The 22,943-nt window shown below is 47.9% G+C and overlaps 1 protein-coding gene across 3 annotated transcripts in view; it reads left to right on the forward strand.

Moving 5' to 3' along the window:
- The first annotated feature begins 556 nt into the window (after window positions 1-556).
- Window positions 557-22,943, forward strand: part of ano8b (anoctamin 8b) — a 39,498-nt gene continuing 17,111 nt past the window's right edge. Inside the window, exons 1-3 of one of the 3 annotated variants that reach the window (XM_030372503.1) lie at window positions 557-1,227; window positions 18,536-18,646; window positions 19,464-19,596. In XM_030372503.1, coding sequence (XP_030228363.1) covers window positions 1,083-1,227; window positions 18,536-18,646; window positions 19,464-19,596 — 389 coding nt within the window. In that variant the 5' untranslated portion in view covers window positions 557-1,082. Of the gene's footprint in view, window positions 1,228-15,160; window positions 15,561-16,062; window positions 16,357-18,535; window positions 18,647-19,463; window positions 19,597-22,943 lie in introns of those variants that run through there. The other 2 variants (XM_030372504.1, XM_030372505.1) reach the window with 2 other exon arrangements.

Raw genomic sequence — 22,943 nt, forward strand, 5'->3', positions numbered from 1 at the left:
ATTTTTGTTTTATATCTTAATTCCTGTAAGCCATGTGTTTATGTGTCGCAGTATAAGATGATAGAACAATACCAGATGGTAGGTTGTTGTGGATGAGGTGTCTGTCCGCATCGTTCAGGAGAAGGAAGGCTCGTCCCTGGGGTCTCACTAAAACATTTAACCAGTAAGATATTTTCTGCGTTGATAAATAAGTCAAGAGTCTCCTTCCAGAGGGTCCTTGGCATCTCCGAGTGGCGGCCGCTGGACTGCAGGGCCCTGCTGAACTGGGTTTACTGGGTTTGATACGGGGGAGTCTTCATAAGGTATAGGATACACAAGAGTTACACATCTCTTTATTGTTGTAAAAACTGAATAGATAGGCTAAATATCCATAGATTTATAATGTGTCTGTGCCTGTGGGTATATAAAATGTATGATTATTTACATTGACAATATTATTAAGTATTATGATTATATATAATATATTTATATAGAATATATATTATACATAATAACTATATTTTTTATTTGATCCACATCATTGCCTATTTCTTTTTTATCATACCTCTGTTGATCTTGCATGAAGCTTTGCATGTACCCCCCTGATATAAATCCTGATAATAAAATTCCTGGCAGTGCAATGTGACAGCTGCCAGAGGTCATTTGAGGGCATTAATCAGCATCTTAAAGGATGGGGTACTGTTTCCGGTGCATGCATGTGTGTGCTGGTTGTGCACGCAGGTGCGGAAGGACGTGCACACGCATGATGTCTGATGTCTGAGAGAGCGTGTGTGTGTGTGTGTGTGTGTGCGTTTATAGCCTATGTGTGTGTGACTGTGTGTGTGGGGGTGTGTAAGTGTGTGTGTGTGCCTCGACCAGCCCCCCTCTCTCTTTGTCCCTCCTCAACAGTGAAACCCAGGCGCGCGCCATCAATCTCCCCGCGCATCCCGCTTCCCACAACAACCTTCACTTCACTTTCACATCCGCATCACCCTCGATCACGGACCAAGTTGCCGCCGCAAGAGATCCATGTTTCGCCTCCCTGAGATGCGACACCACCCCACCGTTTACCGGAGAATATCGTCCGTCCGCTGAGCGAGAGCATGCCCGATACGGGGGCGGCCAGTGCGGCGGGCACCGCGACCGACGGCGCCGCCGAGGGCTCGCGGCACCGACACCGGTCGCAGGGGGAGGGAGAGAAGCACGAGTCGCACGCCGGCCCGCCACCCAGCACGTCTGGGGTCCTGGGTGAGTCCTCCTCCGTCCTCCGTCCTCCTCCTCCTCGTCGCTAGGGGTATTGTGTCTGTGAGAAGGACGGGACAGGTGGATGTGATGGAAGCACACGACGCGCTTCCACCGCGGGGGTTGCTTCAGTACCCCTAGACCTTTTGTCTTCCGGAGACCCTCAACAGACCGGGAGCCAGACCCTGTCGGCCCCCTGGTCTGATGCAGGTTCCCTGTGTGTACCGCACTGTGAGCTGACCGGCTGTAGTCACATTTATGATGTCATCCGGGGGTCTACTGTGATCCGTGAATCCTAACCCTGATGAACACCCGGTCTATGATGACCAGACCCCGATCCTGATATTATGGGCTTCTACATCCAGGCTGTATGAGGCATATGGTGCTATTTCAACAGCAGCGGCTCTGATCTGAAGAAACAATAATTCGCCCTCCCCCCGATGCATCATCCAGATAAACGCGTTAGCGGGGTAATAAGTGTGTAATAACGGTGGTCAGTGTATTAACGAGACGATATAGCAGCATCCTCGGGTGGAAAAGTTCCCGGTAACGACAGCAGCAGGCGGGCTGTGCAGCAGCCCAGAGTCGGGCTCTCGTTCTACGGAAGCCTGCCGCTGCTCTCTCTCTCTCTCTCTCTCTCCAAGAGTTGTGCTGCAGCATGATGCAGAGCCCGGAGTGGAGCGGGTCGCCGGGGATGAGGGCCCGTCTCGGTGAGTCGGTGTGCAGCAGGTAAACGGAGCGGGCTGCTGCTGTAGCCTGCTGCTGCTGCTGCTGCCGGCCACAGTGATGTCATGGTGTAGAGTTGCAGAAACCCACCGATGTGGCACCTACCCGGGCACAGTTTGTAGGCTTTGGTTGTGTAGTGATGCATCATGGGTTTCGGTCCTACATGGTGTGTAGTGGTGTGTGTGTGTGTGTGTGTGTGTGTGTGTGTGTGTGTGTGTGTGTGTGTGTGTGTGTGTGTGTGTGTGTGTGTGTGTGTGTGTGTGTGTGTGTGTGTGTGTGTGTGTGTGTGTGTGTGTGTAGTGGTGTATGTGTAAGTCACATCTCAGTGTTTAGATTATAGTTGTGTAGTGATGTTTGGTAAGGTCATACACATCTTGTTGTGTTGCCTGTAGTGGTCATATGTGTAGTCACATCTTTGTGTAGGACATAGTTTTGAAGTGATGTTTGTGTAGGACATAGACATGTTGTTGTATAGGTAGGCTGTAGTGGTGATATGTGTAGGTCACATCTCTTTGTTTAGACAATAGTTGTGTAGTGATGTTTGTGTAAGTTATGCACATCTTGTTGTGTTGCCTGTAGTGATGTTTGTGCAGGTCATACGCATCTTGTTGTGTAGGCTGTAGTTATATGATGTGTGGTCACGTCTCTGTGTAGGACAGTTGTATACTGATATATTTGTAATCCATTTACATTTCAGTGTGTCGGCTATGGTTGTATAATGGTGTACTGTAGATCTCAGTATGTATGCTAGTGGGATATTTGTAGATGATTTAAATCTCTGTGTGTAGGCTATGGTTGTATAATGGTGTATTGTAGGTCATATTAATCTCAGTGTGTAGGCTAGTGGGTTATTTCGTAGATGTTATGCTTCTCAATGTGTAGGCTATGGTTGTATAACTGTATATTTGGAGGTATTTCGCACATCTCATTGTTCCACAACTTTAAACTAAAGACTAAGCTTTCGTCACGATATGCAATCCCCTGCATTGCATACTCATTAAAAGACCTTTATGGATTGCGTGGCGGTACCCCCTTTTTCCATGAGGTGTAGCCCTGGTGTTGCTGGGGGGAGGGGGATTACAACAATATCCTATGACATGATGCCTGACACATGTCCCTGTCCGTCAGCTGGGGCTGTCGCCGATGTGGTGGTGGTGGTGGTCATGGTGGTGGTGGTGGTGGTGGTGGTGGTGGTGCTGGTGGAGGTGGTGGTGGTGGTGGTGCTGGTGGAGGTCGTGGTGGGGTTGCTGGTGGTGGTGGTGTTGCTGGTGGTGGTGGTGGTGGTAGTGGTGGTCGTGCTGGTGGTCGTGGTGGTGGTGGTGGTGGTGGTGGCTCCAACTGGGGAGGATTTGGCCCGCTGCTGCCTCGGATGCCTGATGCGTTTTCCTAATCTCGTCACTGGGATGACTTTGATCCTGGCATTCATCTCCCTGTAACGGAGCAGTCGCCAAGTGGAGTTCCAGTTATTCCGTGCCCCTCCGCAGGCTAATCCTGACGAGATGCTGGGCTGTGGTACGGAAATAGGCCAGTGTCATATTGTGGCAGCTCAACTAGCACTAGCTAGAGCAAGCACTAGGACTAGCTAGTGAAGAGCTGGTTCTGGCCCTTCAAACTGGCCAGGATTTGGCCCAGTGGTGGCTTTTGATGCTTGATCGGCTTTCCTAGTGAACTATCTAGTACTAGCCAGCTAGTTGAGCTAGTGCTCATCACACAGGTAGGAGAGGCAGCACTAGGTTGGAGAGATTGAAACGCACAGGTTTTCATTTCATAAAAGGGGACAGTTGTATAGATTTCTGCTACAGGCCAGTCAGCAAAACCATTTCATCGCAGGGAAGTCTGATTGGTCCATCTCGCTGAACGTTTGCATGTACACTTTAAGGTTTGCTTGATACTTTCAGCATGCTCTGTATTCTAAGATGCGTCTATTGATGCAAAGCATCACAGAGAGACAACCAGCCTGCCTGCCATGGATGAAAAGGAAGCACTTAGACACCCCCATCGTAGACGTTCACTCAGCACTCGCTCTCTCCCTATACGTCTACCTCACTTCACCTCTCAGGCTGTCTGTCTTTCTCCAGGGCACCGTGGTGCCTTTTGAGCCAGTAGTTAAGAATACCCGAGCTCTGCCTTGAACAGCTTTAACCGGGCTCAGTGTCACACAGTGTTTTTTGTAAGAGTTACCCTGTTTGTAGCGCGAGTGTTTCACTGCCAGCGCACGTCCCCCCCCCGCCTAAACTAGCAGACGTCAAACCCGAGTGCTCCCCCAGCTCCACTGAACGGGTCATGATGAATATGATGTCACATCATCATACCAGCGTGAGTCACTGCCCTTCTCTGTGAACCCAGTGGCCTCCCCTCTGCCTTCCACACATGCTGCGCCATGAGAGAGGAAGTGTAAACGGAGACGTCTTCTAACCAGGTCCCCCGTCCTCAGGCCTTACTGCCATAGCTGCACATAATCCTCATCACCCGACCAGAGGACTGGTTTCTGGATGTCGCGGGCGGGGTGACCTTGCTGGACGTGATAAGACGATTGCAGGATTGTAATCGTATAGCCGCAGTGTTCTCCAGGGTTGTTCCCATACCGCCTCTTTCTCCGCTCATCCTTAATGAGCGGATGGATTAATTGATCTTCTGCACGTGACGCCTTTCATAAGCATTGCGGCAGGGGATGAGGAAGGACCTTTGACCAGGTGCTTAGTTACTCGGTAGTCCATCAAACTAGCTGATGAGTCAGGCGTTTTCTGTAACGATTCAGCTCTGAAGTTGGGGGAGGACCGGTGATGAATAAAATGTGTTGAATTGGGTTGTAGCGCGCAACACTCCAACATTCACCTCAACCCAGGGAAGATAAGATGGTTGTTTACCGTTGACTGGCCATTGTTTTTGCTTCCATTCACTTGTATCCAGTTGCATGAGGCTGACCTCATTACACTGAGACACACTGTCTGCTCTATATCTCCCCTCAAACGGTCCCAAAACGCTGAATGGCTCGGATTTTGGAAAAAGCAAATCTTTTGCATAGTAATTTGGTGCATCGATCGGTTTCGCCTGTCGTGAGTTTTGTGCTAGTTTCAAGTTTATGTGGAAAGTCAAAGAGTGCTTCAACATTTCTGACCAACCCTATGAATACATCCCCATTTAATGTGCTTTTTAAAGTTTATTGGTAAAACATTAATTACCCATCAATAAACATTTGTTAATACAGTTATAAGCCTTTGTATATAGAAATGGCACGGGTGAGGGTTATGCTAATAATAAGCTAAATATGCTAAGAAATAGCATATTTGCTCAACATGAACTCTAATAGTAACGCGTTAGTAAATATATAACTAGATCATGAGTTAACTGTTACTTAACTTTTAGCTAATGCTTATTACTGCATGAACTAAAGTAAATGACTGGTTAATAAATGTACCCGTATTGTGAGGTTGAACTTGTTACCAGTTTATCTTTGATGATGATGATAGATTAATGCCAGTGAGAACTAGCAGAGCTAATAATCTTTTTGTTGTAACATTTCTTTGAGATATGCTGGAAAATGACTACTCTCTTTAGTATTATAAGAGTTATTAGAGAGCAGGGTAATCAATCACGCTGTTGTCTCCTGTGACTGACTGCACGGACCAGGTAGGTAATACTGTAGTTAGTAGAGTGTTACAACAACCATGGGGGAGCAACGTTACACAACTGCTCTACAGTAACTCCTAATGTACTCTCTCCGCTATTTATAGCAACGTTAACTGATCTCCAAATGTAACCTATTGGGCGGGCCTACCAGAGCACTGCAGGGCAACACTAGTTCCACAGTTCTTTTTAGGAACATGCAAACCGCAGGGCGATCTCTTATATCAATATCTGACAGCGCTTCGCATCACGTTTATGTTTTTATTAGCTGTTGTAAGATGATTGCTGCAAGCAGGATCTAACTGGTTTGTTACCAGTGAAGCGAAGCTCGCTGGTGTAGCTCGATGCAAGGTTAGGTGTGCCCTGAAATTAGTTGGAATTCAATACACAGGCCTGTTCCTGCCACAGGTTACTGCAGTGATACCAGTGAATGATGTATTAAATGAAGTTCCTGTTGACAATACAATCACTATTTGAATCGATATTGATGAGTTTGGCCACTTAATGCAAGTTCTTGCCTCATTTGATTACATATATTTGCAAAATAAATGCAATTGCCTGTCTGATGTTTTTTGCATTGCTTATACATAAACTAACATAATCATTGATTCCATCCGACTTTGAGTTATTGTGCCCCTATGAGGTATATTGATCTAATGTACAGGACCGGCCCTTCTCCCCAGGGTGACTCCAAGGGTGTAGTGTGTGTAACCTACAGCGCTGCACAGCCGTTTCAGCTGAGGCATTAGTACACAACCTGTATGGACCTTCGTTCAAGCATGCAAGGCAGTTATTTTGGCCTCAGCTTCGGAGACGAGGTCATATTTCTCCCCCCCCCGTTCTAGCCTTTGTCCCAACCAACTTGTCTTTTCATATTGGAAATTCAATTACTATGAAATACGCTTTCAGCGAAAAGTTTCCTGTGTAGTTTATTCCTGTATCACAGTGTGCGTGTCCTCACCTCTGCCTGCCAAAAGTAGCGTTATCGATCTTCCGCAGCTAGAATGCGCTGCAATCCGAAAAACTTGCCAGCTTTCATCCTCAGTCAAACTGAAGTTTTTTGTAGTTTTGTGTTAAAATCGAAGGATGATGATGACGACCCAAGTTCCACTTGGCTTTATATATGGTTGTTCCTATATATATATATTGCATGGCTGCTTTTGATCCTGACTTCCTTTTGTTCAAAAGGGTTGCAGTTTGACCATAGACGTTGGATAAAAAGCTTACCCCAGATATGTTAGTCAGACAAAACAAAACTTTGTTGAATTGTTTCAACATTTAGTAACACAGCAATGACCCCCAACTGTGGACACTGACACTGTTAGTGTTCACTGCGCCACTACTTTGTGAGTGTTAAAGCATCCAGTTGACCCACATCTGCCGACGCACGCCTGTGATGAAGCTGAGCAAGGAGCTGACAGTTGAGCAGTCGGCCTCTGACGGATTAAGACACACCAACACTTTACTTACTGTTACTCGCCGCTGGTTAAACCGAGGCCCGCTAGCCAACAACATCTTTTATAATTTATTAGAATCTGAAATTAATTATTGATGCATGATCTGAGTGTTAGTTCCCCGTATTGTTCCAGGGAGGTGGGAGCTCATCTCCTGTTTGTTTACTGAACGTGAAATGAATTGTTTATCATCGTCTTCGTCGACACATCAGTTCAATTTTGCAAAATTGCTCTATTCTCTTTAATCGTAAAAATATTCCATACATTATAATATATATCATAACCACACGAACACGTCCAAGGTCGACCTCTCTGCGTCACGACTCCCCAGAAGTCATGTCAACTCTCCCTGAAGGGCATCACTAATGTAAACGTACGTTTCCTCCGTGATATGGAGCCGAATGGGAAGGAACAGGGCAATGGTAATAGCATCCGAATCCCTTGGAAGACCAGAGCTATCGATCTGCTCAGAAGCCTCCACTCCACTGATATCTCCTGTCCAGGAATAGAACAGCACATCTTCTGAAGGGCTCTCTTGAAGAGCTCATTGACCGGCCCGGTGAACTGAGTCATCGTCCTTCCACTGTTGTTTCAGAATATGTAACGCACACAACGGTGTTGGCCCTCCGACGCAAACCCAAACGCCTTTGTTGGCGCTGTTGGTGCAGCGCAAATCATTAGACACGCGTGATTAAATATGAGTCTAAATGAGAGATTAGATTGCGCTGGTGGTAGCATTGTCATGCTGTCTGAAAGTCGTCAATTTTGTCCTCCCCCATTTTGTTCTGCTGTCTGCTCTAAACTGTGTTCCTCTGCAGGGAAGTTGTGGGATGATGGGGAATGATTTATTGAGACTTTATCTGAAATTTGCTGTAGGAACGCTGCAGCTAAACAGTCTGATCTGAAGGGATTCGAACGACGTCAGAGCCTTAACCAATCTCTTATTGGACCTACTCTACCTAAATCAGCAGACTTGGAAAGAGAATCACATGTGAGTCTTCAAAGCAGCCAATCAGATGTCCAGGCCTGGACTAATGTAGCTTTGCGTTGTTTGGATCGGTCCTAAGCCTGCTTGTTAAGGCAACAGACTTCTGACAGCAGCACTGCTGTTGTGGAAGTCCAAGTGACAGGCTATTGCTAGGTGACTGAAAGGTTTACAGGCAGTTCAACGGGCTCCGGTAGAGCATCATAATGAGGTTTATTGGTCAACACTCTTGACCACATTACAGATGGTGGCACCTTCTCTACCTCAACTTCTGTCTGCCATAGACTCGGTTTACCATTCTAGTCGTACGTCTCCTTTTATTTCTCTCTTGTCTTCCACTCACAATATCATCTTCTATAATCTATTATCATCTATCAACATTATATACTATTATACTGCGAAGAAAATGACATTTCATCCATTTTGCACTTCAAATAGAATAGATGCTTGTATTTGGAAGGAGACGTCACACTCCTAAGTGACCTATTGAGTTGATACAGAGTTGTGCTACTCTGGGTATTTGTGGGACACCTAACCTTCTTAATGCCTTGCTGCGTCGAGTGATAAATTCAATCTAACTCTATCCATCTCTCAACCTCCAGAATGCTGTGTTCTGGTTCAGGCTGAAGCAGTTCAGAGCTGCTCAACAATGAGGCCCGTTGGCCACACAAAAGCCACCATTCATCAGACTGAATTCATCGCCGCTCACTCATTCATAATCTGTGACACTGCCCACCCTCCCCTCCCCAGCTCACCCGAACCGTTACCCTGCAGACAATGTCCAATTCAGCGTTGGGTCCTCACTGGTACGGGGGTCTGTGTGACCTGTGGTCCGACCCCTAGCCTGAGTGGATCGGACAGAAACTAGCTCGGCGCCGTTGTCTCCATCTATGAAATACAAACTCCATTAACTCCTCCACCACCTGCTGTTGTTGCACCTCCACCCGCCCTATCATTACTCCTCCTCAGAGTAGGTCACCATGATGAGACTACAGCGCCGGGAGAGAAAGAGTGATTGATAGGGTCGGCTTAGCTCAGGAGGTAGAGAAGTTGTCTTGTAACCGAAAGTTTGCTAGTTCGATCCCCAGCTCCTCCTAGCTGAGAGTCGATGTGTCCTTGAGCAAGACACTTAACCCTAACTGCTCCTGACGAGCTGGCTGTCGCCTTGCATGCTCGACTCTGCCGTCGGTGTGTCAATGTGTGTATTAACCGATGTAAGTCGCTTTGGATAAAAGCGTCTTCTAAATGCCCTAATTGTAATTGATCAAAAAACGAAGGAGCGATTGATAAAAAGATGTGTTTCTTGGGGGATTGGATGAGGGACCACCTGACCCCCTTCAGGAGCTGGTTGCTCTGGTATGATCTCCTCTGGTTCCTTGGTGCCTCCTCCCTCTCTGTGGGGCTGCCGGCGGCCAGACCGCGGTCAGACCGCGCTGTGGTCACATGTAGTCCCGTGAGGACCCGTGTACCGTCATCCACACGACACACCAGCTAATGAGGGAGCACAGGAAGGCCGCCGCCACCAAGCCCCCCCTTCCTCCGGCCCCCAGCACCCCCCCCCCCCCCCCCCCCCTCCTCTCCTTCGTCCCCCAGACCCCCCCTCCTTTGTCTCCGTCGTCAGAGGACAGCGAGACACGCCCCACGATGGCTCACTGGGACACACCCTCCTGTCTGCATGCTGGCCCTCGTTAGAAGCGTCTGATGGAGTCTGGTGGGGGCTCGGCCTGCACCATCATGACCGGATATCTCATGTTCTGTTTGGGGGGGTTTGAAGTGGTTGTCATTTGCATCCAGTTTTTGGTTATTCTGCGTCATGTTCAGATTTTATTAACAGCAGCCCCTTTTTTAGCAAGTTCCGCAAAATGATTTGTGTTGGATTTATTAATACAAGGAGCAGCTGGCGGTGTGAATGAAATGTTTTGTGGAGGGACTGGGAATTCTGTTAAATTACAAATCAACGCTTAAATATTCCTAAAAAACCTCATCATGGAGATTAGATGGTGCACTTTTGACCTTTGCATTCTGGTCTGAGAGAGCCAGTAGCTACGCTGCTAATGTCATCGCTAATGCTAGGGCTAGGGGGCTGGCCTTTTCAGGTCACACCCACTTGACGGCTCTCGAACAGCTCTCTCGCTGGCCAGCAACACTGCGAGACCTTACGTGCACGTCTATCTCGGTCACATGCACGTCTATCCCTGTCCCGTGCACGTCTATCCCTGTCACGTGCACGTCTATCCCCCTGTCACGTGCACGTCAATCCCTCTCATCTACACGTCTATATTGGTCACGTGCACGTCTATCCCTGTCACGTGCACGTGTCTGTGTGGCCGTATGTCAAGACCATTTGCATACATGCAGGGAAGCTAGTATGTACTCAGGCCCCTCATGTGATTGTTCTCACGATATTGGTCTACAGACTTGGTGTCCTTTTTGAGCGTGCGTCTTCCTTTGCCTGTGCGCTGGTACATCCTGTTCCGCTAAAGTTACATCCAAACACCCAGTGAGGGAGAATGAATGAGATGGAGGGAGTCAAGAGGGAGAGAAGGACAGACAAGCAGAGAGGAACAACGGACGGAGATAGGACGCATGGTGATGGATGATGGTTGTTCGGTGTATGGACAGAGAGAGGGGGAGAGAGAGGGGGAGGGAGGGAGGGAGGGTGGGAGGGAGGGAGAGAGAGAGAGAGAGACGGGGAGGGAGGGAGAGAGGGAGAGAGAGGAGGCAAAAAAGAAACGTTCGGGGAAAAAAAACATTTTGTGGAAGTGCAGACAGAATGTTTGGTTGACGTTACCTGGCGACACAAAACTGCGTGAAAAAACATGAGATTTGGACCAGTATCAATCCATAGCACCTTCCATTTAACATATTTAGTTTGAGGGTTTGGTTTTCTGGTGAAAGGAACAACTCTACAAACATATTGCTATTATCAACCATAAGGTAGTCTGATATATCTGACTTGTCACCCTCCCTTGGCCCAACATCCAGATGCTGAGTCGACTGATGCACTCACTCACTCACTGGGCGGACTGGGATCAACTGCTATGGCAACCAGGCCGCCGCAATGGCAAGTTCCAGCATCAGTTTAGGGACTTTTAACACAAGCTGTCTGGACTCAGCTATTGATGGGTGAACACGAGCAAACCTCACGTTCAAGCAAGGCCTCATAGCCTTGAGTCTATAGACTCAAGGTCAAGGCTATGAGTCTTTGCCTTGAGCCAGTAGACTCAAGGCTATGGGTTTTTGCATGAACGAGAGGTTTTGCCTCATTGAAGCAACCCTCGCTCCCACATTTGCAAGCAAAGTTCAAGGCAAAGACTAATAGCCTTGAGTCTTTAGACTCAAGGCTATGTATCATGTTCTTAATCCTTAAGCCAAATGTGGTGCCTGGCTGTCTTTCCAAATATAAAGTAAGACATTGCTTGATACTTATTCTGGAAGCCCATGTCATACTACGGCTCTAGTAACACAAGACACATGGGGTAAGCTGTGGAGGAAATAGTGACAGAGGCTGCAGGCGCTACGACAGATCGAGAGAGAGAGAAAGGGAGAGGCTGCAGGGAGAGAGATAGGTGGGATAGAGAGAGGGAGGTGGGAGAGGGAGGTGAGGGAGAGAGAGGGAGGTGGGAGAGGGAGGTGAGGGAGAGAGAGGAAGGTGGGAGAGAGAGAGAGGGAGGTGGGATAGAGAAAGGGAGGTGGGATAGAGAAAGGGAGGGAGGAGAGAGAGAGAGAGAGAGAGAGAGAGAGAGAGAGAGAGAGAGAGAGAGAGAGAGAGAGAGAGAGAGAGAGAGAGAGAGAGAGAGAGAGAGAGAGAGAGAGAGAGAGAGAGAGGGGGGAGAGAGAGAGAGAGAGAGAATGTTTGCATAGTTTATTGGTTTAGTTGACAGGGATCATGTACAGAACAGGTTCTATACCAGAGTAAGCTGAATAGCTAATTTGCATCTGTGGTCAAGAGAGAGTTCCTCACGTCTCTCTCATAGGGAGAGAAGGGGGAGCTGGGATGGAGAGAGGGAGAGACCCTGATAGGAGGGGTCATCGTGGTGGTCTTGTAACATCTTATTTGTCAGACTGCCAACAAGGCCAATAAAACGACAAGGTGTGCAAGATTCAGAGTACTCCTTCTGTAAAATATGCAATCATGCATTCTTGTCACAAAGTATTGGTTGGTTCTACGCATGGCAGAAAAAGTGTGTGCGTGTGCGTGTGTGTTCGGGAGGGGGACTGGGATGGGTGGGTTAATATGCATTCCTTTTTATTCCCCCCAAAGGCATTTGGCAGCGTTTGCAAGTTCCTCTGCCTCTCCTTTCCCAGATCGTATTTTGGGATGTTTGTTTCAGACAGCAAAGAGTCTACTATCTGCTTTGCCTGCATAATCGCACTGCTATATGAAGGCATGGCTTTTTCTTTTACTTTCACTTAGTTGTGCTTATTTTGGCGCGCTTTTATTTTGAAGGTCGCCTCGTGTCCAAGGGTTTTATTTTTGCACGTTTTTATTTTGAGGGTCGCCTCGTGTCCAATGGGTTAATTTTGCAGGGCTTTTATTTTGAAGATCGCCTTGTGCATCCAAGGGTTCCAGGGCTGATGCCCATCTGTACAGGACGCAGGCGGACACAGAACAAGACGCAGCAGCTGCTAATTGTCTGAAGCTGATTAGATTATCTGGCCCACTTACTGACGTCATGCTACTCATGGGGGCGCTTTGATGGCGTTTCCCAGCTTTAAGTCGTGTGACTTCCTGTGTCAGGCTTGTCATGGAGAAGAAATGTTTGCATAGTTGGTTGGATGTACCCGTGTCGTGTGTGCATCCATTTGTTTAAATCGGTTCGCTTGTCATTGTTCGTATGTTACCATCAATGAGAGAAAGATGATGTTTTTCAGTGTTCAACGTTTTTTCTTCTTTTCACACGTTTTTTTTACGTTTTTTTTTATCGCTTGATGAGACAACGGATGGCCGTTTGAACTTGGCAGCGACATTCATCAAGGTTAATGTGTATTTTTTGTTATGCAAAGCAACTCAATTTGATTATAGGTGTTTTAAATTACAGAGAGTGCATCAGAAAAAGAAAGACCATTAACAAAAAAGGTGCTTTTCTAACCAGTGGCAACTCAAAGCTCTTTACAATATTGCCTAACAATTACCTATTCATTCGTACATTCACATACCGACGGCGGAGTCAACCATGCAAGGTGACAGCCAGCTCGTCTAAGCTAGGTGTCTTCTTGAAATGATAGTTTAAAACAGACCTTGACTTTAAGACAATTAACTATTAAATAGACTTTCCCACAGCTTAGGGAGAGACTTTGCACCTTGTCATCTGTGACCTTCCTTTCATCCTGTAGAGAAATAACATCGCCCAATCACACCTCATCTCTCACACACACACACACACACACACACACACACACACACACACACACACACACACACACACACACACACACACACACACATATGCACAGACTGATACAGAAACACACACGCGCAGAGACACACACACACACACACACACACACACACACACTGAGACACACACAAACACACACACACACACACACAAACACACACACACACACACACACACACTGAGACACACACAAACACACACACACAGATGCACACACACAGAGACACACACTCATATATTACGCACACACATACCGTAACCATACTTATACACACACACACATGCGCAGTGACGTACAGACACACACACACACACACACACACACACACACACACACACACACACACACACACACACACACACACACACACACACACACACACACACACACACGCGCACACACACATGCACACACACAGAGACACACACACTCATATATTACACACACACATACCGTAACCAAACGTACACACACACATGCGCAGAGACGCACAGACACACGAACGCACATGCACACAGACACACACACACACACACACACACACACACACACACACACACACACACACACACACACACACACACACACACACACACACACACACACACACACACACACACACACACACAGGGCAGTGTAGTGTCTGTAAAGCCGACTCTGATCACAGGCTCCCTGCCGGCTGTGGCTGTCTGCTGGGTTTCTGATAACAGCAGCATGCCCTGGAAACGCGATCCTCCCTCCTTCTTAGCACGCTTAAGGAATACTGACAGAACATCGGAGGCTGTAATCTTGAAGCAACCTGACGATCATTTCCATGGCGATGGGAGGCTGGGCCCATTTTCTTAAAGGTCTTAAAAATATTTTATTATTGATTGACTGGATTCTCGACGCAAAGTTGCTTGAACTTCCAAATATTTGTATATTTGCTGTTTGTTGGCGAAACTGGCTAAAAGGATATTGTCTTCGTAAGAACAAATCTAAATGCATACATGCTGGATCCCTTGAGAAGGAAGGCAGAGTGGGTGATCCCCCCGTCAGGGAAGGTTGCGAGTTGTCTGGGGGCCGTCACGGAGAGACACATGAAGGTAGCATAACAAGAGAGTCACAACTGTGTCAGACTGCAAGGGGATCGCAAGTAGAGCGCAGCGTTTCACCACACACTGTGTGACAACAGAGAGGTTCTGGGTTATGTGTGTCTGTTTATTTAAGCGGCATGTGGCTCTGGAGGTAGAGCGGTTTGGCTGATTACCCGGAAGGTTGCTAGTTCGAGTGTCAGGGTGTCCCCGAGCAAGACGCCTCATCCTAACTGCTCCCGACGAGCTGGCTGTCGCCTCTCTGTCTGACACTGCCGTTGGTGTGTGAATGTGTGCATGAATGGGTGTACCTAGAGGTAACCAGACAGCCTTGCTGCCAGCGTGTTAGTGTGTTAGCGTGTTAGCCAACATGGCACCTGGTCGCCCGCAGGAACCACATGGGTCGCCCGCCGGTCATAAGTCCCAAATTTAGAGAAAAAAGTGGCACTGGTAGCAGTGTGAGTGTGTGTGTGTGTGTGTCTGTGTGTGTGTGTGTGTGTGTGTGTGTGTGTGTGTGTGTGTGTGTGTGTGTGTGTGTGTGTGTGTGTGTGTGTGTGTGTATACAGTATACAGAGTGCCAACGCAAACACAGGGTGAACCCCCCGATCTCGCTCTGTATACCCGTACACTGCTTGTATACCTGTGTGTCAACATTGGTTCCAGTACTCATTCGAATGCAGAAACAAGCAGAAAAACCAGGAGCCACCAGCATTTTATATCCGTCAAACTGCTTGTATACGTGTGTGCATGCAACACAAACACGTGTGTGTTGGTGTGGGTGTGTGTGTGTGTTTGTTTGAGAGTGTGTACACTGGTTGGTCAGTGTGATGATCTGAATGTCAACAATGGATCCAGATCTCATTAGAATGCGGCTCATGGCGAGGCGGGGTAGAAACGTCTAGCGCTGGCAGCAGCCACACACCAGCTGAAGACCGACGAAGTGCAAAGCCGCAGCGGGCAGATTGGAACTTTCTTTGCGAGCGGAGCCCTTTTGTCCAGTCCTGATGTCTGAAGCGGTTCTTCATCAGGTGCGGGCAGCATGGGACAGGCTAAAGCTGACACTGCTGGCTTGTAAGTACCACAGCTAGCAAGACATGCTAACCCCTTTGAAATATTCAGCTCCTGCCTCTGCGCAGGTTTGAGTCTGTCACAACAGCAGACCGGCACTGACGTTGAGGAAATGTAGCAGATGGTTTTGTGTCAAAGATGTTTTTATTCCTATTGTCCTTGAGGAAATTTGGAAAATAACTCGACTCACTTTCTTATTAACTTAGTAGCTGCAATTTTATTGATTATTATCTGGAATCTTATTACGTTTTGTTTTTTTTAATCATACAGTGTTATTGATATTGCATTGTGACAAAAGAAAGGAGGGTGTGTGTGTGTGTGTGTGTGTGTGTGTGTGTGTGTGTGTGTGTGTGTGTGTGTGTGTGTGTGTGTGTGTGTGTGTGTGTGTGTGTGTGTGTGTGTGTGTGTGTGTGTGTGTGTGCGTGCGTGCATTTGCCTGTGCGTGCGTGCGTGCGTGCATTTGCCTGTGTGTGTGTGCGTGCATTTGCCTGTGTGTGTGTGCGTACATTTGCCTGTGTGTGTGTGTGCGTGCATTTGCCTGTGTGTGTGTGCATACATGCGTGACATCTCTCCCCTTTTGTCAACTCCTCTGCTCTTTCTGTGCTCTGGGTCCACACAAATCAAGCGAGCAGGACTATCAGTGGTGGATTTAGCAAATTGGGGGCCCAAGGCAAAGATATGTATGGGGCCCATCTCATCCAATCTTTAAAAGAGAACAGAGAAAAAATATGTACAGACTGAATGGTGGATAGGCAGGTAAAGCTAATCTGCTGTTTTCAGTGTCCTCAGAATACTCAGAGTAAGTTTAAGCATGTTTGTACTGTCGTTTGATTCTCTAATAGACAGGGTTATTTTCTTCCTTCATTCCTTGTCAATGAGTCATCTTGTTGGGTTGGATTCTTCTTGTGTTTATCCCTTCTTAACGTGTTACACCCTTTACACGCAGGTAATTAAATTAAAACTATATACGTTTTTTTTTAGAAACACGCAGTAGTAGTAGTCCCACGAAAGGATGCAATTTAAGAGTAAATATAAAGACTGTTGCAATGATACATTACGGTAGAAATGTCATCATTTAAATAGTGAATTAGGTAAACTGAATTCTGTCTTGTTGTTGTAATTGGGATAGGCCGGAAGCTAATCTACACGGAAGTAAAGATTGGAGAGAAGTAAAAAACTTTCCCCTTTTAAACCCTGCATACATTTCTTTACTCCAAAATGAAGATGAAAGCAGGTTTCAGATAACACCTGTCTTTGCCAAAATGCCAGTTAAACCAGCACTGGTTATACTTTTTTTAAGATCAAATCAATATCAATATAACCAGCAAGACAAGTAGTTAGGGTAAGCCCCCACAAACAGTCATATACTTAGCAAAACATCACAAACAACCGTATTCTTAGCAAATATTGCCAAGAAGACTAATTTACTTGTATGTGTGAGTGAGGTTTGCACTTGGGATTGACATTTCAATCTATCTACAAACCAACCCATGTACAAGATACAGGATATTGTAAGTGAATTTACAGTTGAGATTGAACATTTCAAACATTCTACAAACAAACCTGAGAGAGAGAGAGAGAGAGAGACTATTAAAAAGATAGATTGTTCTCTACATCACATGCTTCTAACACAGTGTACTACTTATTAACGTCTTCTCACAGGTCTTCACCTAGCGCCACTTCACAGCTAGCTGCTGAACACTTTGGACGTTGTTGTTCCTGTCTTTATCCCCAACAGTAGCCGTAGAAAAGTGTGTCATCTTTGGCAGCGTTGCCAAATACTTACCTGCATCTTTTCGCTTTCTTTTTTTATTTGAGCCACTTGGGTAATTTTATTTCCTAACCCTTCATTTTATTTTCGCATTTTGTCTTTTTTTTTTTCGAGGTTGGTTGGGGGCCCCCTCTCATGGGGGCCCCAAGCGGCCGCCCACCTATGCCTCTGTGTTAAAACCGCCCCTGAGGACTATATTGACATAGTTATACAAGCATGATGCTTTCACATGCTGTGTGTTTATCCACGCATCACACAGACACGGACATGCAGCTCAGGCTCAATATCGGACAGAGGGGCCTCACGGTAAACTGTTTGCTGCAGGCCCTACAGTCGGGTTTGCCTTGCTTAAGCGTATCCTCTGAGAAAGTGCCGGGCTTGTTGGACCGTCTCTCTGGTTACCGGGCCGAGTCGTCGCCCCGGGCTCCCGGAGCGATGAAGGGAGAATGGCGAGGCCCCTTCTGCCGGCCTCTCGCTTTGCACTGAGCAGCGGGGTGCTTTCATCAAAGCCGCCTCGGAACCGCCGACTAGATCAACCACTCCATTTGCACTTCACCGGCTCTCTGAAACAACGGGCTCGAGTAGCCTGGCAGAAACCCTGACTGGAAGCCAGACTGGGAGAGAACGTTGCTGCATTACGTCGATACATGCACAGACACGCACGGAAGATGACACCCATCGGGTTGGGTCGTGCGTGTGTTGATGTGCAGCGCTGTGGCTGTTGCGTAGTGACCGACCACACGCGGCATCGTAGAGCTGAGCTGCATTACTGTACTGTCGCACATGTGCTATATTCAGCCTGCTGGTGGATGTCTCTCGGAAAGAGAATCCCTCAGCTTCATGCTGTCTGTCTGTCTGGCTGGCTGGTGGACGTTGTCTGGCTGGCTGGCTGGTGGACGTTGTCTTTCTGTCTGTTTGTCTGTCTCTCTCTCTGTCTGTCTGTCTCTCTGTCTGTCTGGTCGGTGGCTGTTCTCTGGTGGGCCTCAGGCCCTGTAGTTTGTGTGCTGGAGGGTTCTTTACCTGATCATGTTAACTCAGAGCATGAGACCTGTTTGAGGGGATGGGTGTGTCTGTCATCTCTGGGGCAGGTGGCAATATTTACACTCTTAAGTGGAGGAAAGTGAACAACAAGGTGACCGATCATTTAAGTCTCTGTCTCTGTCTCCCTTCCTCTCTCTCTCTCCCTGTCGCTCTCTCTCGCTGACAGACAAGCTGTTTGGGAAGCGTCTTCTCCAGGCCGGGCGACACATCATGTCCCACAAGTCCTGGATGAAGTCGGTGCCCACGGAGAACTGCGACCTGCTCATGACGTTCGCAGGTAAATATCCTACGTGCAAACACACACATCCATCGGAGAGAGACTCACAAACACGACGCACAAACGAGAACGCTGAGGAGGACGCAGATATAGATCATAATCATCTGCACCCATATGCGTTCAGACAGCATGTCGACCGCTAATCCGCTATGGCTCTCTATCTGCTACGGTTACAGTGTTGTTGTTACTGTAAGTGTCGGATATGGTTCCAGCGTTGTTGTTGTTGTGAATTAGATAAGGTTCCAGTGTTGTTGTGAATTAGATGCAGCAGCTGTGCGGGCAGCCCGGGGGTTTGTGGCGGCACGATAAACACCACGTGACGCGAGAAGGGAAGCTTTGATTCGGCGGGGGGGGATTGTAACGTGGGACGACTGAAACGCAACCTTCTGGTGAACTGGCTCCAATCAGGTTATCTGAGAGCAATAAGAGACAAAATGTGTTTCTTTTGTGGATATTTATACATGTATATGTATGTATATATATACGTATATCTATGATTCTGTTCGATATATTAAATATGATAATGACTATCTTTGGTGAAATGGAAGATAAACTATGTTTTAACGTTCATTGTAATGCTGAACTGTCTAATTTAATTTTTTTAATTGGAATTTGATTGTTATTTCAGATTTGTTTATATAACTAATTACTATAACTATTAAATAACTAATCCCGGGTTGGATCCTGAGGCAGATGTGAAAGCCTTCAGCCTCCATCTGTGTATCCCATCCGTTCTTCTGTCTGACGGCGTCCCCCTGTCTCCCCCGTCTCCCCCCTTGTCTCCCCCCGTCTCCCTCCGGTCCTCCCTCCCACTCAGACTCCACGGACGACCACACGTTGCTATGGCTACTGAACCACATCCGGCTGGGCATCCCCGAGCTCATCATCCAGATCCGGCATCACAAACAGACCAGCGTGTACGCCTTCTTCGTCACAGCGACCTACGAGAAGTAAGCACGACCCCTGCCCGTGTGACGTGGTAGCAGCAGTACACCACCCGATACACCACCCAGAGCTCACTGCTGCACCCTCATACGCCAGCTGGGTGTTGAGCACCAGCTCACGGCTGGCTTCGACGTCTTGATGCATCGCTGTTTCTTGAGATGGGGGCTCTGAATTGGCTGTCAATGGAATCAGAAAGGGAGGGCTGCAGTTTTTCCCGTGCGCTGATCGATATCTGTATTCCCGGTGTTCCGGGCTCGGGGGATGAGTTGTGCAAAGCGGTTCTCAACTTTGGAGTACTGCAGGGGCTACTCAAAGAAGAAAAGAAAAGAAACATCAATTGTTTTTCATACTCAGCAAGTTAAAATTTTGAAAGCTAGACAATGGAAAATTGAGAAGATGGACGTGGTCAATTTGAACAACAACGTCCAGAAACATCAAAATTACGTCAGTTACGGAACAATATATGTAAATGGGATTCATCTCGACACAGGCTTGTGCTTCATGCAATTGCTGCCATACAAAATTCTGAGAATTTGCACCCTTTTTAATGTTCGTGTTTACACTGGCAAATAGAACGCACATACATTATTTATGTTCATTTTATTCATTTTCCTGCCCAAAAAAGTTTTGTGCCGGTGAGGGGGTAGGTAAAGTTTGAGAACCACTGATGTATAGTATACAGATCGTTACCCGGGGGCTGTGTTCCATCAAGGTGGCCTTCACTGAGAAGATCGCACACAACCGTGCGTTCTCCTGAATGGATGTGTGTGTACTCACTTACTAACCTCGGGTTTGTCTCTCCCCAGCTGTTAAGCGGTACAGTCTATTGGCTTCTAATCTGAACAGGCCCCGGGTTCAACTGCAGCCGGCTGCGGTTGCCAGGGTGTAGGATTACAGTATGTCAGCCTCCGAGTCCGCTTTGACTTCTACCTGGAGCGATGTGCTTAGTTTATTTTCGGGTTGTTCCTCAAATGCCCGTACAACGGAGTCACGTGCGTACACGTGCGTGTCCGCAGGCTCAAAGAGTTGCGACAGACAAGGAGCGAATCCACTCGACGCTCCCTCAAGGAGTTATGATGGTGTAAGGTGGAGGTAGGGCTCTTTGCTGGGAATTGAGACGTATCCACTCAGCGGCGAGCTATCGTCTCTGGGTTAGTAGCACACAGACACTCCGTGCCAACGGCGGTTAGGCTGGGAATGAAGGAGGTTAACAGCGACCTCAACGTTAAGAGTTATGTGCGCTGTTGTGACGATGATGATGATGACTACACCGAGCTCCCAAAGCACCTCGTCTTCGTCCTCCTCCTCCCTCAGAGCACACGCGCTGCGGAGCGGCAAGACGAAGGCATCAGCATCCGACAAAGCATTTTTTAGCAGCTGTCGGAGATTCCTTCAGCTTCGCTTTGCTGCGCGTGCAAATAAAAATACACAAACAATCCATCTGGAACGTCATTTTTATGCAGATGTGAACAAGGTTGATGATAGGAGACGGGAGAGGAGGAAGGGAAAGATGATGGAAACGGCGAGAGAGGGAGAGGGCAGCAAGGGAAATATTAAAAGCTGTAGAGAGGAGGGGGGAGGGTTGGAGAGAGGAGGGGGGTGATGATGAGGGGGGGTCTCTGAAAGTGTGCCAGTGTCTTCGAAATGTACTGCTGAACGTTTGCAGCGTGAGCCAAGTATGTGTTAGCTTCTCCACCCACAAAAGACACGCGGTGTGTGTTGTGCACACCGTCGCACACACACGCACACCGTCGCACACACACACACGCCGTCGCACACACACACACACACACACACGCCGTCGCACAAACACACACACCGTCGCCACACACACACCTTTCCCAGTTTAAAGGTTGACCTACATCTTAAGTGAGCCATCATCTCTGTTTCACCTTGAATTCCCAGTACAGGTTGAGGCGGGACCCGGGAGGTTTGACGTGCGTGTAGAAGCTAATGGAGTGTAACGATCTCTCTGGTGCGTTCATAACGACGTTGTGATGTCTGGGACGGCTTACTCGTGATTTTGGAATAGCATGCATACAGTATGTATGGCCGCTTCTGATTGCTGTTTTGGTACGGTTAGCGGCTTTGAGATAGCATTGGAGCTAACACAAGCTAGGGGGGCCCGAACAGCTTGGAGGACAGCACCAAGTACAACGTGGTCCTGTGCAAAAACAAAGACTTCTTTAGGGCCGTTCGCACTGTCTCAACGTTAAAACTTGACAATGGCTTGTACTTGGACTTGAATATGTTTATGATGTCTTCGGTAAGCCTGGACCTGACAGAACAATCTCACAATGGCTTTCCTTTCTGAGTCGACTACGAACCCTACACTGCCAAACTCCGCTTCCGACCTCCTGCTGCTCACAAAGTTGAACTTATTTGAAAACTGTACGTGCGTGCGGTTAAGGTACTGCAGTGACACCGCGATGCGCATCACGAGACCGGAGCTCGTCCCGGGCGCGGGGCACTGTAGGAAAACAACTGAAAGGTGGGCGTTGCGATTTCTCAACCTTCCCCCCCCTCTCCCTCCTCCCCCTCTCCCTCCTCCCCTCCTCCCCCTCTCCCTCCTCCCCCCCTCCCCCTCCCTCTGTTCTGACGAGGCTGCATCTCGTCCCTCGGAGTTCTGCTGAATTAGCAGCACGGCCGCTGATGGATATTTGCCCAATTAGCATAACTCCAGAAGGCGGTCCTCCCAGCAGTATCCCCTCGCTCGTCCACGCGGTTCTCTCTCTCTCTGTCCCTGAAAGGTTGGTCGTTCGATCCCCGGCTCCTCCGAGTGTCGATGTGTCCCTGAGCAAGACGCCTCACCCTGACTGCTCCGGGCAGAGAGGTGTGGTGTCCCCTGTCTGTATTAAAGCTATAGAAAGGAATCAGGATGGTAACCCACCATTACTCCCGAGGAGACTCGACTGCCTTTCCATTCCTTCTTAAACAGGCAGAGAGTTGGAGATGGGACGGCCAGGGGAAGGTGTAGTGAAAGAGAGAGAGAGAGAGAGAGAGAGAGAGAGAGAGAGAGAGAGAGAGAGAGAGAGAGAGAGAGAGAGAGAGAGAGAGAGAGAGAGAGAGAGAGAGAGAGAGAGAGAGAGAGAGAGAGAGAGAGAGAGAGAGAGAGAGAGAGAGAGAGAGAGAGAGAGAGAGAGAGAGAGAGAGAGAGAGAGAGGGAGGGAGGGGGGGGAGAGAGAGAGAGCCTCATTAGGATTCCTGGCAGCTGTGTGCCTCTAAAAGGCCCTCTTTGCACTTGGACTCTTTGACTTGGGTTACGTAAAAGTTGTTTGTGAATAGAAGCAGCTGCTTTTGGCTGCGCTCCCCTCCTCTCTCTCCCTGTGCCGGACGGCGAACTTTGCAGTGA

The sequence above is a fragment of the Gadus morhua genome, chromosome 12, assembly GCF_902167405.1.
Source record: "Gadus morhua chromosome 12, gadMor3.0, whole genome shotgun sequence".
NCBI lineage: Eukaryota > Metazoa > Chordata > Actinopteri > Gadiformes > Gadidae > Gadus > Gadus morhua.